The sequence below is a fragment of the Taurulus bubalis genome, assembly GCF_910589615.1.
Source record: "Taurulus bubalis genome assembly, chromosome: 12".
NCBI classification, from domain to species: Eukaryota; Metazoa; Chordata; class Actinopteri; order Perciformes; family Cottidae; genus Taurulus; species Taurulus bubalis.
This window is the reverse complement of record NC_136600.1, coordinates 25,227,235-25,244,096: the sequence shown is the minus strand read 5'-3', so window position 1 is coordinate 25,244,096 and position 16,862 is coordinate 25,227,235. Positions and strand designations below refer to the sequence as shown.

Genomic DNA, 16,862 nt, shown 5'->3' with positions numbered 1-16,862 from the left:
CCTGCTGCAGCATGGAGACAGTGGGAGGAAATACTCAGTCATATATATATATATATATATATATATATATATATATATATATATATATATATATATATATATATATATAAATATAAATATATATATATATATAAATATATATATATAAATATATATATATATATAAATATATATATATATATATATATATATATATAAATATATATATATATATATATATATATATATATATATATATATATATAATATAAATAAAGGAAATAGGCATATATGAGGAGGAACAACGTTTGAGGACAGGGATCATCAGGGGTTTTAGCAGTAACGTAAAGCAAAGAAAAAAGAAGTGGCTAAACGTTACGACCTCTGACATCTAGAAAGTTAAGTATGCAGGTTCATATTTCAGATCGCTAGCTGGCCTTAAATATTAAACTAATGTACTGTAGTTGAATGTCTCAATACAACAATTTTGCATGTCTCGTTTTGCAGCAACGTTAAACTATTGAATGTTATTTGTCACGAGACGTTAAAGTGTCCATTTGATCCCGTAGACAAATAAAGCGTTTCATAAAAATGTTTTCTATATGACACGACAATAACTACACACCATTTGGCAACAAAAATGCACGCACCAACCTTGCTTATTAAATGACAGTCGTGTAGTGTTACTCTGAAATGCGTCCGTCCGGAAACCGGAGCTCTTGAGAGAGAAGTGGACAATTGGCAACAACGCACACATGTAGTTCCTCGGTGTTGCCACCAGGGGGCGGAGTGATACCGTCACGTCATTTGGAATTAATTTGTATTCTAGCATTTCTTGCATAAAAGGCAGATGCATCTTTTATTGTGATGTTGTGTCACATGCATTTTACACAACCCTTTAATGTATTGTCAATATGAACTGCAATGGTATTCTTCATTGGCCCATAATGCATTGCACAGAGAGGTCTGCTCTGTGTCCATCACGAGTAAACACAGAATTCTGAGTCTACAGACATGTCCTTATTCAGTAGTATTGACAGAGGGCTTTAAATAACACAGGAGTTATAATTCAGCGTTGGCAAAGGCAGCTGACAGTAATAATAACATATTGTCAACTGACGTGCTCCTTCTGTGTCTGTGTGAAGGTAAAGCAGCAAAATATTGGGTTTTGTTTGATTCAAGCCGTTAAGCCCATGTCTTGACACCATGAGCTGATTGATACGTTCAAGTCAAACAGTGTTGACGTGTTATAGCTTTCCACTCTCGCCATTAAAAAGCATCCTTTGAAGATGCAACTCATCTTTGAGGAATGGTCTCGTTCAACTCCTTTGAGAAACATGTCATATCATATGAGGGATTGCCACCTTTCTGAAGGCAGTAAAACGTGTGAATTGCTCTGTGATCACATTCCACCCACTGTGCAAACACAGACAGACATAAAGTACCACAGACTTGGAGCTGTTTTATTGAAATAATGTGTCTGAGTGTAGCCAAAGCGTCCGTGTAAATACTGAGGTTTGTACAGTTATAGGAGACAGGTGGAGGGTGAGATACGAGATAAGTAAGAATTGAGAGCGTTCAGACCAACAGCATTAAGAGTAAGACGAGGATGATTTAAAGACCAAGAGATGTGCAGGAAAGGGAAGGGAAAGGTGCCAAAACAGAGGGATGTTGAGAGGATCTATGGTTACTGAGAGCATAAATCCTTCACTTCCATCCTCACATCCTCTGCCGCTATTCACAGCCCTGAATATACATACGTGAAAACAAACACTGACGATTCCAGAGACAAGTATAACATTGATTTAATGCTGACAAAATGCACTTTTCCTTGGTTTTTCTGAATAAATATGTGCCGAGAGACCCTGAAAGTGTGAGAAAAGACAATTTTCTCTCTGTTCCTCCTTCGCTAACTATCAGAAAATGTAGACGAAGTATATTTGCTAGGTGCAGGTAGCTTCTGACTGTGCTAATGGTAACAGGGTATGTATGCTAGGTGCAGGTAGCTACTGACTGTGCTAATGGTAACAGGGTATGTATGCTAGGTGCAGGTAGCTACTGACTGTGCTAATGGTAACGGGGTATGTATGCTAGGTGTAGGTAGCTTCTGACTGTGCTAATGGTAACAGGGTATGTATGCTAGGTGCAGGTAGCTACTGACTGTGCTAATGGTAACAGGGTATCTATGCTAGGTGCAGGTAGCTACTGACTGTGCTAATGGTAACAGGGTATGTATGCTAGGTGCAGGTAGCTACTGACTGTGCTAATGGTAACAGGGTATGTATGCTAGGTGCAGGTAGCTACTGACTGTGCTAATGGTAACAGGGTATGTATGCTAGGTGCAGGTAGCTACTGACTGTGCTAATGGTAACAGGGTATGTATGCTAGGTGCAGGTAGCTACTGACTGTGCTAATGGTAACAGGGTATCTATGCTAGGTGCAGGTAGCTACTGACTGTGCTAATGGTAACAGGGTATGTATGCTAGGTGCAGGTAGCTACTGACTGTGCTAATGGTAACAGTGTATGTATGCTAGGTGTAGGTAGCTACTGACTGTGCTAATGGTAACAGGGTATGTATGCTAGGTGCAGGTAGCTACTGACTGTGCTAATGGTAACAGGGTATGTATGCTAGGTGCAGGTAGCTACTGACTGTGCTAATGGTAACAGGGTACGTATGCTAGGTGCAGGTAGCTGCCCTAATGGTAACAGTGGCACCATTGTAGTTGATTTGAATCTGTTTATATATATATATATATATATATATATATATATATATATATATATATATATATATATATAAGATTCAAATCAACTATAATGGTATCCATGACTGTACCACAAACAGGTTTACTGCATCCAAGACTGCAATAGACTCAAAAGAACCTCTCTGTTCTATTTAAAAGTGGGGAAGGAATTCAAAAAGGTCGGTGGGAATCATCCCGGCCGGCATTCCGGACTCGGCACGTTAAGCTCCGTTAGCTCGCCTGCAACCTGTCTGTAAATATCACTCTGAGAAGAGCAGCACCTGAATCTGCACACACAGCAGTCTTTAAGTCGTCCACAAGTGTGTGTTAGGTCTTTGTGTGGTAGGTGTGTAGTTGGCTGTCCAGACTGTTTATATTCTTTTATAAATGTTCATTCCCAAACCATAATCTCACTGTGCCTGAGAGAGAGAGAGAGAGAGAGAGATGCACAAATGTCGTTGCTTATACGTCGGTGTGTGACTGTGTATACTGTATCTGTACTGTGTGTGTACTGTGTGTGTTTTGTGTGTACTGTGTGTATACTGTGCGTTCCTGTATATGACTGTCTATACTGTGTGTGTACTGTGTGTATACTGTGTGTGTACTGTGCGTTCCTGTATGTATACTGTGTGTATACTGTGTGTATACTGTGTGTATACTGTGTGCGTACTGTGCGTTCCTGTATATGACTGTGTATACTGTGTGTGTACAGTGTGTACTGTGTGTGTGTACTGTGTGTGTACTGTGTGTTCCTGTATATGACTGTGTGTATATTGTGTGTATACTGTGTGTGGCCTCTAAAGCGATGCATCAGTGTACTGATCGATATGCAGCTGTCTGTCTCTCCACAGGAAGTCAGGGAATGTGCTGCAGTCAGCAAGGCTCTATACCAACTTACCAAGATACACACACACACACACACACACACACACACACACACACACACGCACAGATAAGTGCCAGTGAGGCTCTATTTTAGGGCAGGAAGAATGGCAGGTTGGCAGGTGCCACAGACTCCCGGGGGCCTGGAGGTTTCCTTTGAGGAGGTCAGTGGAGATGCAGGAGGAGAGCCAGGTGACAGTGGAGGGCCAATGAACACCTCCACAGCAACAGGGATGTGTCGGTAACAACACACAACACACAACCGTTGAGCCACAAAATGTGACTATTTACTGTAATATGCATATTTCAAACCAAAGCTTTGAAAACATCCCCATAATATGATTCTATTGTAAATATAGTGTTTCTATTGCACTGTGTTGATTGTTGTTGTTTGTCTAATGTATGTATTCATGTATAATGTTTTGGGGCATCAATGGTAGACTGGTAAGACCCGTCTCTGGTTGAACCTGCCTTCTACGTTTTGCATGATAAAATACAGTTATTTCCATTGTTTTTTAAGCCGCATTAAAATCAAAACAGTTAATACTGGTTACATAATGGTCTCAGCATCTGGAAACCTCCAGACTTGAGCCCGGGCCAGTACTGGGAATCCACGCTCCGGCCCCGGCCTCGACACAGGAAAAACAGAGAGGAGCTGCCAACGCACCGCGAGGCTCGGCATCAGGAAAAAGGATGACAATATTTATTTTTATATCAGCGCCAGGGTAGGACGTCTGGCACCGCAACACTGCTGCACCTGTTTTTTCAGTCAGGCCGAGGGTGCCGGGTTTCAGGGTGGGGGGTCAGGTGTCCGTGGATGCAGGGTGAGGATGTGTGTGTGTGTGTGTGTGTGGTCGTGTGTGTGCCTGTCCCTTAATGTTTATGTAAGACGATGGGCATGTGTGCGTGTGTGTTCTGGAATAATACAGGTGTTTTGATGTTGGTGACACAAACACAAATACACCCTCTGACGCAAACAAAACCCCACACATTTAGAAAAAAGGAATGCGGAAGCGTGGATGGAGGGGTGCGTTGCATACCGAGCAGACACCCGAGCAATCAAAGCGAGAGGCGGTTCCCTCCGCTGCCGTCACGCAGCCCGGCGACCATCACAGAGATCACGGTGTCACCAGAGACGTCCGCCAACGAGACTGAAGCAGCCAGACTTCTGGTGCTTCATCTCTGTGAGTTGGAACGGTCACCCGGGGTATAATAAATAAATATACAAATATGACTGTGCCATGTTTGATTGATGCTATTGCTCTCATTGTGGGATTGAAGAGCGCTGTACTAGGGGGAAGGTCGCCTGAGCTCGTAGTTTTAAATTAAATTATTGAAGATTATTGGAGAAAAACATAATACACAAATTTAGAACTGGTTTGTCTAAAGGGTTACCGTAAAAGTCGGGTTACAAGCCGCTAAAACCTTCGGTGGGTGTCCCCGCTGTAGCAAGCTAGCACTGCTGCTAGCTCCACGCTGTAGCAAGCTAGCGCTGCTGCTAGCGCCCCAATGCTGCTAGCTCCCCGCTGCCGCAAGCTAGCGCTGCTGCTAGCGCTGCTGCTGCTAGCTCCCCGCTGTAGCAAGCTAGCGCTGCTGCTAGCTCCCTTCTGTAGCAAGCTAGCACTGCTGCTAGCTCCCCACTGCTGCTGCTACTGCCCACGTCTCCTCTGCCCGAATCGGGCGTCGAGTCGGGGCTGGTCCCGCTACCTTCGGTGGTTGTCGGGGAGCTAGTGGAGAGCTAGCAGAGAACTAGCGCAGAGCTAGCGGAGAACTAGCAGCAGCGCTTAACTGGCTACAGCGGGGAGCTAGCGGGGACATTCACCGAAGGTAGTAGCGGGTTGTAACCCGACTTTTACCTTACTCAACTTCTTAAATAGTGCTTTATGTTAATAATACTAAAGTTTAAAAGGTCACGCTTCACAAATGGGTTTAAGCTGCCAATAAATCATTTTTAGTGTATTTTATTTTAAGTGTAACAGCATGACAACACCACACACAGAATAATGCAGGTATGGTGCAAATGTAGGTACTTTGGTATGTGATGTGAAAGGAGAGGAGAAATATGTGAGTCCTTATGTTTATTACACAAAAAGAACAACAAAGGGATCACCGTCATCACATGATTTACCACTTTGACCCCCAAAGAACTGACTGCAGCACTCAGCTGAGTAACGTCCTGATATGTGACCATTCGGAGTTAGTAAAAGTAGAAAAAGGCCTTTTTGATCTGTTTTTCATAAGCGTCATTATTTATGCTCTCGTGAAGGGTGTTCGACGTACATTTTGATTTGAAAACATCAGCAATGACAGCAAAAAATAAATGCCGTTACAAACAATGTATTTCATTTTCAAATCAGGAAAATGCATAAAAAGAAACCAGCCTTTGGTACAAAGTTATAAAAAAAAAAAAAGAAGTCACGTTCACATTTCCGCGTTACTGTAATGAAAAATGTAAAGCAAAGTGTTTCAGTCACAGGCGAGGTACAGAGGCATGTACTGTAGGGCATAACATCACTGCTATATTCAGCACACAGAGACACTTCATCCACGAGGCTGCATATTGTGCATGCAACATGACAGTGTGTGCAAAAGGCACACAGAACATGTTGCACACAAAATACAGTACATGAAATACACCATCCTGGATTGAATTTCGTCTGGAAGATTTTGGATCTCGTGGTGTAAATACAGTATGTGGAACAGAAGCAGTCGTGGAAGGTCCGAGCTGCAAGGCTTCACTAGTCACGGCTAGAATCCAGACATCCGTTCAGATGGTTGGCATGAATGAGGCCTTTTCGGTGTCCTCTGAGGCTGTGCATGACCAGCCAGCTTCACTGCTGGAGAAGTGAAGCCGCTTCAGATCCTTTTCTTGCATCCTTGGCTGGATGCCACATACATTCTAAACAGTGAGTTGGTGAACTCACAATTAAAGCACTTCTGTAGGAGTGGAGAAGCAGACCGGGTGTGTGTGTACAACCAGTGTTCAGAGGTTATCACTGAGGGCTTCTCATTGGTCCAATCATACAGTGAGGTGGAGGTCAAATAATGACCGTCTCTATGTGAAAGGCGTGCGAGTAGGAAAAAGAGGAGCTGTGTTTATGGAGGGCGAAGGATGGAGGCGCACCAGGGGTGGCCGAGGAAGAGGAGGACACGGAGGAGGAGGAGGAAGTCGGGGAGCGGCCGGCCCATCGGGAGGGGAGGCGGCGGCGGGCGGGACGGGCCGGCCTGGAGAAGTTCTTCTGCACCGAGGAGGAGGCCGAGGTCACGCCGGTCTCCTGTGGAGAAACCAATGGATTACCATTTAGGATTAACACACCGTTCTGTCAACATTTAAACACACACACACACTCAAGATACTTTACATGTTGTCACGTGTTCCATCGGAAGTCTTCTCGGCCCTGGGGGGAACAACAGGCATATTTCAAACAGGAACGCGCTCATGTGGAAAGCTCACACCAGTAGATGCTATTCCTTCTAGTGCAGGGAAACGCACCCGAAGCGGAACGCCGTACCCGTGCCGCTGACTGGATTCACACAACCCTCAGCACTGCGTTTTGCACGGTGCTCCTCGGTTAGGTTAAACTAAACTACATTCTTTTCGTGAAGTCAATTAAAATTGCCTTGATAATCGCTACCCACGATTTCTTTACCATTTGCATGACTTTAAAGCGGCGTAATCGCTTCAGCTCTGCCAAGGGCATTGAGTCAGCGGGCTTCTTGCAGATACTTCTATAATTACTACACAAAGGCCAGAAAAACACTTCCACCACGAGGCCCCATGGAAGGACTGGAAGATGAAAGACAAGTATGTCGTTCAGGGTGATAAATATCCTGCCAAGTACTTTCTTTATATGCCACACCGCCTGCTCCTTTTGTTAGGAGCCTTTACGCAATAGAATGGCCCAGATGCCCAGATTATAATGGAGGCTCTGGCCTGCTTCTGTCTCTTAGTACATACCAGAAATAAACAACATTCCCACCGGAGCTGTCCTCAGTCAAGGGCAATCGCTTAGTGTTTCACAACGGAATGAAACAGAACCAAATGTGCGAGTTCACTCGGGTCTACTGGCGTAATTGGCCACGAAAATAAATTCTGACCTAAAAAAGACATTTGCATGTACATATTAAGGCCTCTAAATGTTAGCATCTGTACAGGGAATAGCACACACACCCACTGGAAGCGCGTATACAGACTGTATGTGTCAGACTGGACCCACCTCCACTGTTAGGTGCAGCTCCGTCACCGCGTGGCGGCTGAGCTGAGCGGGTGTGGCGTTTGAAGTCTGAGCGTGTCTCAGAGTGGGCGGTAAGGCCAGAGGGTCAATGTCCGGCATGTCCGGTTCTGGCACGCTCTCCGCCGGCTGACTACTGCAGTCCATCTCGTTGGGTTGGCTCTGGTTCTGGTGAGCCCGGGCCGCGCTCTCATAATTCTTCAGAATCCTCTCCACCGCCCCGTAGTTGGATCTGGATCCCTCGGGCCGCGGGTACGCAGCCAGGGTGAGGGCCTTCCAGGGGTGCTCGTTCATCATTCGAGGCCCGGCTCTGGAGGAGTCCGGCTGGGGGGGAAGAACCGAGGCGTGCCGCGGCGGCGTCCTCTGCCTGTGTTTCTTCTCAGCAGACGGCTGCTGGACGGAGACGCCGACTCCGGCCGGCTGAGGCTTCGCCCCGTGGGGATTCTCTTTCTGGAAGCTGGGAGCGTCCACACTGACGGGCTCAGAAACCAGAACCTCTGCGGTCGCTCTGGATTGTGCTTTCCTGGACGGACCGCTCGCTGTTTGACCTTTGTGCTTGACCTCAAGACTCTGAGAGGTTATTGTTGTCCGCGGCTGGTCAGATGAAAGGTCAGAAGGGATTCCTTGCTTCAATCTGACCTCTTGACCTTCAGTTCGCCTTGATTGGACCTCGGGGATCTGGATCGTGGAATTTGAGGTGGAGAGAGATAACGTGATTTCAGTGGTGACGTCGGTACAGAGTGGCTGAGAGGTTTTCTCCCTGGGGGGTAAGATCTCAGTCGGAGGAAAGACCGGTTGGGAGCCGGCGTCTGTTACCGTACAGCCGCTGCGTTTCTCTACGCCGCGGCCCATCTCGGCCTGGAACAAAGTTCTGTTGAACTCGGCTGTTTTCTGTTCCAGCATTATGTTTCTTCTGGAGCCCTGGAGGTCGGAGCCGGCAGGCGGTGTTTCCAGAGAGGACAAGAGCAAATCTAAAGGTAATTCTTTGACGATCGGAGGTATTTGTAGCTCGGGGCTTCTTAGGCTCCCAACACCGGGGCAGTAATCTGAGCGCGAGCCTTTGGCAGCAGTCATTATGTTGACTTCAGAGAAGCTTTTCTGGACCGTCCCGTATGTCGACAGCTTGCTGCTCGTGAACTTGCTTGCATCACAGGACCAGCGAGTGTGGCAGCAGCCCTTATTAACACAATCAGAGCTAGCGGGCACAGCGCCCGACGCTACGACGCCGTCTATCAACACCTTTCCTTCGTTCTCTTGCAGCATCGCCTCAAACTTCCTGACAATAGACGGGCTGCTGCATGTTTTGTCCACTAGAGCACAGGGGCTGTGGCACGTCCTCGCCGTCATCACGGGGGATTCTGGGATGTGAAGTTCTGTGTCTGGAAAGGTGGGGGAGCTGAGAGTCCAGGAGGAGGAGCGGGGCGGGATGGGTGGACCCGCTGCATCGATCTCTGAGAGTAATCCAGTCATCTGTGTGTCTCTGTGGCTTTCTGGATCAGCAAAGTCTGAGATCCAGGATTTGCTCGGCCCTCCGTCTGGCCTCCAGGTGTTTTTTGGGGACAAGGTGATCCAATTCTCCCTCTCCAAGGCCCGGAGGTCGTCGTAAATCTGGCCGAGGTCGCAGGGAGCTTCGTCGACCTGCAACCGGGTTTTATCGCTGCCCTCAGACAGAGACAGGGACTCAGATCGATTCCTGAAGAGAACGAAACAGTGAGATGTGTTTACCCGTATTGTGGAGGCATCAAGACATAGTTCTAGTCAGGAAGTTAACGTAGCAAAGGCGGATTTATTTACCTCTTATCCCCACTCTTCTTTCTGATCTCATCCTGGTAGCTGCAAAGCTCCTCACTCACACGGGCGATCTCCTTCAGAGCCTGAGGCACAAAGATGGGAGGCGGAGATACAATGAGACATGCTGGACGAAATGTTGAAGAACTATTGGAGTAAGACTTGAACACTGAGGAAAGAGGATTACAGGGTTCATACACATTTTAACCAATGCATTTCCATGACTTTAAACCAAATGTCCATGACCAAACATTTAGTGAAGTCTGGGTGTAAACAGTAAAAAGTGAGTAAATGTAGTTTTTAAACTAACAATGAGAACACAAAGCATACAGTAAACCTTAAATGACTCAAATGAATGAGACAATAGTTTGATTAAAAGAATAAACATGTTTATAGATGCCTGTATGTATGCCTGCTTATATTTTGAGCGTCTTTCTTTTAAAAGCATATTAATTATTTCAAACTCAGCGTAAATGAACGTCATGAACACATGAATACAACACATTTACATGACTCATTTACAACACTTTTGAGGATTTTATTTTTTTCAAGGACTTTTCCAGGTTTTCCATGACCGTAAAAACCCTGTGATTATCTATTCAAATGAACAGATAAGACAAAGAGGCTCACAGAGGAGACAGTAGAGCAACACTGATGATCAGCAGATGTAAACAGTGATTTTACTCACAGCATTGAGAGCAGTCGTGTTCTTCTTCTTGTCGCTGCCGTAGCTCAGCTCTGCCCAAAGAGGCCTTTCTTCAGGGCGAACACGGACACTGTTTCCATGACCGTTTGAGTCCTTTCTCTGTGGCGCTCCACCAAACACGGCACCCGGCTCCGTTGTGTCCGCAGCTTCCTTGCCGGCGGCGGCCGAGTCTCGCCGCCAAGCGCCTCTGGAGCTGAACTCCTCCAGCAGCTCAGGTCTGGAGCGGTCCTTCTGAGGGAGCTGACCACCGGCATCGTATCCACACAGGCAGCCGGAGCGGTGACCATCTCTGCAAACGAAGCCAGGTAGCGGTGGATGTCCGACCGGCTCCGACCGGCTGCTGCTGCTGCTGCTGAGCGGCTCGTTGTCGCTGAGCCGACTGGAGGCGGCGCTGGTGGAGCGCAGGCTGAGCCCGTGGGCCTCACCGCCGTCGTCCGGCCTTCCACCGGCCTTCACTCCCCGCTTGGTTCTCACGTCACAGTACAGCTAGAGATAGAAATAATAGAGGAGGTCATCTTTTTTACCAGCAATAAATCCTGTAGTTTTATATCAGGTGACAAGGTACAAATCAAGAAGAAATCCCCAAAACAAAAACATGTTAGATATCAAATTAAACATAAAAATCAAGGCTACAATAATATATAACCCCCATGTACAACCTGTAAACACAACTCAAACAATAAATGTGATTAGGGGTTAGGGTGAGGGCTTAAAGGGCTACGTCCCATGCTGGAAAGGAACAAACTTTTGTTTAAAATGTATACTTTTAAGATGAATTTCAACATTTGATTTTGCAAATATTGAGCATGCACAATATAATATCCAATCAAATACACCAAAAAAAATAAAATAATACAATATTTGTATTGTGTACAAAGGGACGTATGTTTAACTATCTTCTCAATACAAAGAATGTCATAATATGATTATACTAACAGTATAATACTGCATCTGCACACAAACTAATTTGGGATGATGTGGAGACATTTATAGATTTAAAAAAACATTCAAACAATTCTTTCAAATAAAACTGGATAACCTCTAACCTCCTCCAGCGAGATCCCAAAATAGTTTATATTTCATGTTGACTGGGCTCCCTTCCCATCACTTTATTCCCTCTCTCATTTTCTGGTCTCGGACGGGCAAACGAGAGCCACATGTTCTCTTCACTGCACGTTGTTCCAGCGCTCCAGCTTCTCTCCAACTTCTCTCATTCAAAACACTAATCTGCTCCTCGAGGCATGTCAGATTTTGACTCTGGCTTTGTCGCCTACACGATCTCATCCTTTTGACTTTGTCCCTCTCTTTGGGCCATTCATGTGCTGGAAATTACCTCATCCAACTCCACCATTCTAACCCAACAGGCTGAACAAGTTCAACTCTTTTCATCTGCTTATTGAAATAAAGTCTGCTTAAATGGTCGCTGAATTGATGGTTTGGTGTATCACATAATGGAAAATGCGTATAACAAGTTCCTGAGGCTCAAGGTGAAGCCTCCAAGAGACGGGATGATGTACTACCACGTCGCAGTGAGTCCAGCTTCTCTCTGGCTGGCTCAATCACCTCTGTCTAATTACACACAGATATCAGAGACAGAGCAGACCCCTCGCCCTCCTCCTTCCATTCCTTCCTTTCCTCAGACTCTGCAGCTGCTCTGATGGGGGATATTGTTTTGACAGCGTTGCTGGTGGACAGGATGTGTAGGAGGGAAGTGTCTGAAGCCAGAGCTCATGCACAAAGACTGGAGAGAAGTTTGGAAATGGCATTAAACACATTTCAGTTCATCCGGTCGTTCACGTGCCAACGGTAACTGAAAACCAAGTAATTAAACCGAGACGCAGCGCGTAAACAGTATCACTGAGCACCTTACCACTTCTATTTTCCTCTGCATGTCCTTCAGCTGGCTCTCCCACTCCCTCCTCTCCACGTCGAACCTCTCCAGCAGCTCTGCCTTCTCCCTCAGCCAGCCCCTCTCGTTGTGCTCCAGGCGGCATCGCAGGTCCATGGCGGTCGAATGCGTGTCGGCCAGCAGCCGCCGCTGCTCTTCCCTCTCCCGGCGGAGCGCGGCCGCCTCGCCGTGCGGTCGTGGAGCGCCGCGTGACGCCGCGGAGCCGGAACCCGCCGCTGACTGGACCCCGATGAAGCCAGCGCCTTCTCTAGCCTCCAACTGAAGAGGGAGAAACAGACGGGGAGGTGCAGAGGAGGAGGAGGAGGAGGAGGGGAAAGCAGCAGGGAGGTGGAAAGGGAAAGAGTGGGAGAGACAGTGGAGAAAACAGTCAGTGGACAGATTGAATTTGGAGGAAGAAAAAAAAAGAGGATGAGAGCCAGATGACGAGTCAAGCAAGACCGGAGTGAAAGAAATAGTTCGAAGTGGAATTAAAAGAATGTAGGAGAGGCCGGAAGAGAAGGTGGAGGATGTGGGGGAATAATGCGTGAGTGGGTTCAGAGGATTGAAAGATGAAGATATCCTGTAAGAGCTCACAGAGGGGTCAGGGTTCAAGTCTCTTTTTTCTATGGTACTTCCCTCACAGGATGCGGTGCAGGATTCAGGCACAGCTAAATATCCAGAGGATGCATGTGGCCTCGGTTCAAACGACAGTCTGGTGGACTAGTGTTGTACACACGTTCATACAAAGAGGATCGCTCAACTCAAATTAAACAGAACTCCTGATTCCTTTCAACATATTACAAAAATGCTGATTGTATTAGGTTCAATTGGACATTTTTGTTTCAATGAGAATATAACTGAATGCCCCTATTCAAGGGAATTACCCATTGGCATTTCCCCCAAAGCATTCAGCCACAAGATCTCACTGTCAGGAATAAAAGAGAGGATTTTATAACATCAAAGATTGGAGTCTAAGATAATGGAGTTAGGAAAGCTACTCTGAAATGTCCTCTACCAATGAGATAATACAAAGACATTCTCTGATTTAGAGGCTTTAAAGTATTTCAAAATAAGGGCGTGTTTCTGTACATAGATCTGTGGTCAATATGTGCACTTTTGTTGCCCGAAGAAAATGTTGGCTTTGGGACTGGAACGAGCCCAAGACAACGCCTGTGCATGTGCATATGCATGTTAATGCAGTGTGTGTGTGTGTGTGTGTGTGTGTGTGTGTGTGTCACAGAGAGGGAGAGAATGCACACCAGCATGCCTGAGTGTGTTATTTAAAGTGTTCAGTCGCAGACAGCGACCAAAGCCTCCTTACAAGCCTGGGTCATGGTGCTATTCCTGCCTTGTGGCCTGGGGTCATGAAATTATGGAGTAGAAAAAAAACACGCCAACCCTTTCTGTCTGCCAGCGGCTCTTCGCTCCACAATTACAGACGGATGCTGATGGCTGCTGTCCACGGTCGATTCACACACCCTCACGTAGACAAATAGTGAAAGTGCACAAATAAGAGGAGTCAAAATAAAAGAGCTGGAAACCGTCTTCTTAAACGGAAACTCTGGAGGAACCGTACATGCAAACAGGGACAAAGGGACCACACACACACACACACACACACACACACACACACACACACACACACACTCCTGATACTCGTGGACACCCTTGTCTGTCACTGAGTGGAAAAGGGGATATGAAGGTAACGGTGTCACCACAGTGACTCACTATAAATAGCGGACACACAGCCTCGTACAATGTCACATTCCGGGGGGAGGTGGGGAGACGAGGTAAAGGGAGGAGGAGGAGGAAGAGGAGGAGGAGGAGGAGGAGGAGGAGGAGGAGGGGGAGGGGGAGCTGGCTGCTGAGGCAGAGTGAGATGTCTCCTAGCTGCCAGCAGCATTCATAAATCAGTGGCGTGTGGAGAAATATGCAGGGGAATATCTGGCCTGAGACCACTGCCTCGGATGCGTTCTTGGTATTTGATGGTATTTGATGGTATTTGATGGTATTTGATGGCAGACGTGCCCGAAGAGGATGTGGAAACAAACAATAGCTTCATTCACAGCCACAGCCGGCTGTCCAGAAAGGTGTGTCGTTAAAAAAAAAATCAAGAATAGAACAAGTGTGCGACTGCAACTGTGTCGCTGCTTCAGGAACTCATTTGCAATTAGAACTTAGAATCAGAAGAATGTTTGGTTTAGAAAGTAAATGTCAGTATTAACGAAGCTAAGTGCAAAATGATTTGGCGAAACTGTTTGTAGCTAAGGAGCTTCAGTCTCTCGGCCAATCAAATGACCAGCAAAGGGCCCAAAGCTAGGCGCTAACCACGGCTAGTATGCAACAATATGTGAGATGTGGACATTTTATGCAAGAAACTTCAATTATGAAGCAATTATGCAGCACTTAGGTCCGTGGATGGAAGCAGACTCTCACAGATGAGGTCCAACTTACTGACCCAGGTCCTTCAGTATCCACCACTCGTTCCCGCCTCCCTCTGATTGCGTGCTACCGCTTTCAAAGTCCGTCTAAAAGTGCAACAACTAACAAAACAAAAAAAGTATAATTGAGCTTTCTTTGACTGTATGATTTATTTAGCTTCTCATACTTGCACACCCATTATGAAGTCACTTTTAAAATCTGGCCTGTTATTGGTGTGATTAGTATCAGCATTCAAACCATTAGCTTCTCCACCTTCAACCCCCTAAATGTGTGGTCTTCTCTGCGCTGGCACAGTGAAGCCCATGTCTGGGAAATGACCGGAGTTTCTCACTCATGCTGAAATGAAGTTACACCCACTTTGCTGGACTGATCTCTACCGATGCTCCTTGCAGTGATTTCAATGCATTCTAGCCTATTTCTGTGTGGTCCACGTGGGATTTACTCAGCAATTTATTTAAAAAAGTGAAACAAAATAGCGTTTCAGTCTGATTATCAGCTACTCATTGTTGTGTTCTGTCTAAATATAGCATTAACAAGAGAATTGCATGGATTAAAGAACCTACTACTTTGTTTATAGACCTGCTACACGTGTGTTCTACTCTCCCATCAGGGAGACAAGCTAGTTAAAGGTCTGTAAAGTCTGTAATGTAGTCATTTCATTTCTAAGATGGGAAGTATTTCAGAAAACGTGTCTTGACGTATGATATGGATGTATCATGAACCTGATGAGCAACCCTAGATTAGCACTTGGTTAAAAAACAAACCACTATAAACTGTGGCAGGATGTGGCATCAAGACAAAGCAACTTTTACAACGGAGCTAACCCCGCCCAGCATGGCTGAACTCCAAGACGGTTCCCTGGGTCTGTTTGTGCAATGCATATAGAAATGTCTCCATGTGTGTGTGTGTGTGTGTGTGTGTGTGTGTGTGTGTGTGTGCGTGTGCACAAGTTTCTCACACACACACACTTTGCCAAAATATTGCAGAAACAAAACAAGCAAAGCATCTTCAGAGAGTCAGAGCTCTCAGAAGCGGCGGATAACTCAGCTGCCTCAGATACAGATTCCTCACATGCACATCAGCCTCTTAATATACACATCAATGTGTGTGTGTGCGTGTGTGCAAGTGTGTGTGTGTGTGTGTGTGTGTGTGGCATCATGGCATAACCTCCTGCAATAGATTAAGCCGCTTTCTCCCACAGCTACAATGGGCTTAGCAAAAGCAAAACAGCCCAGTAAAAGTCTGTTTTTATAAGGCTCTCAGTCAAGCCCAGTGTGAGGAGGCACAGAGCCAGCAGGACAACGAGAAGAGCGGGACAGTAACCGTGTGCCATCGACTCACACAGAGGGAAGGACATTATGGCACTTAAACCACCGGTGCTGGGAAAACCATTTTACTATGTTGCATTCCTGTGTCATCATGTCAGCGGTGGTCTTGTCCAACTTTTCTAAAGTATCATTGCACCACCGTGTTCATTTCCAGCCCCACATTGTACTGTGCTTCCCGGCTTCACTCTGAGGATCACTGGACTTTTCACGTCTTCTGAGGACGGAGGACGCGGACAATCAGTTTGAGGTCTCTGATAGGAATCGTATACGGGATTCAACGGGCAGATAAAGACGCTGTCGTCAAAGCATCGCAGAAAACTAGACACGTGACGAGGACCGAGACGCACAAAGACAGTCGGCACACAGAGAAATCTAACTCCCATCATCAAAAGCTACCGAATTAATCTATCTTCTGATATCACCAGAAAATAAGCTAAATCCCTAAAGCCACATTGCTTTGAAGAATCGCCATGCTTGGTGCTGCAAGTGTTCCTGACACAGCAAGGCACTGGTATGCAAACTGAACTCAAAGTCATGTTCTGCCCATTTAGAGAAGCACGTAACAGTAGCTGTCCAATGCAACAAAAGGTTATACTATCTACTTAAAAGTTAGCTGTTAAAAAGCAGAGTTGGGCGTCTGTGTCTAACGTTCGTCTCCTCGCCGCAAATCTTTTGTCTAAACTGAGGCAGGAGTTGGATGGATGCCAGAGGACGTGTCACCCTGCCATGTGATGTGGGGTGCCACAGGGTAAACTCATGGGGCCTCTTCTTTTTTTGTTTTTGTTTTATAGATGAAAGACTTAAAAGCAGCCAGGTTTGTTGCAATGACCCTTTTACATGCTAAGCAACCTATTTCCATGAAACATATGAGC

The 16,862-nt window shown here is 46.1% G+C and overlaps 1 protein-coding gene across 1 annotated transcript in view; it reads right to left on the bottom strand.

Moving 5' to 3' along the window:
* Window positions 1-5,667: 5,667 nt before the first annotated feature.
* Window positions 5,668-16,862, bottom strand: part of mtcl3a (MTCL family member 3a) — a gene marked incomplete at its 5' end in the record, with an annotated part of 12,338 nt that continues 1,143 nt past the window's right edge. Inside the window, 5 exons of the mRNA XM_079227374.1 lie at window positions 5,668-6,881; window positions 7,824-9,531; window positions 9,633-9,712; window positions 10,315-10,818; window positions 12,203-12,499. Of these exons, the coding sequence (XP_079083500.1) occupies window positions 6,645-6,881; window positions 7,824-9,531; window positions 9,633-9,712; window positions 10,315-10,818; window positions 12,203-12,499 (2,826 nt within the window). The 3' untranslated portion in view covers window positions 5,668-6,644. The remainder of the gene's footprint in view (window positions 6,882-7,823; window positions 9,532-9,632; window positions 9,713-10,314; window positions 10,819-12,202; window positions 12,500-16,862) is intronic.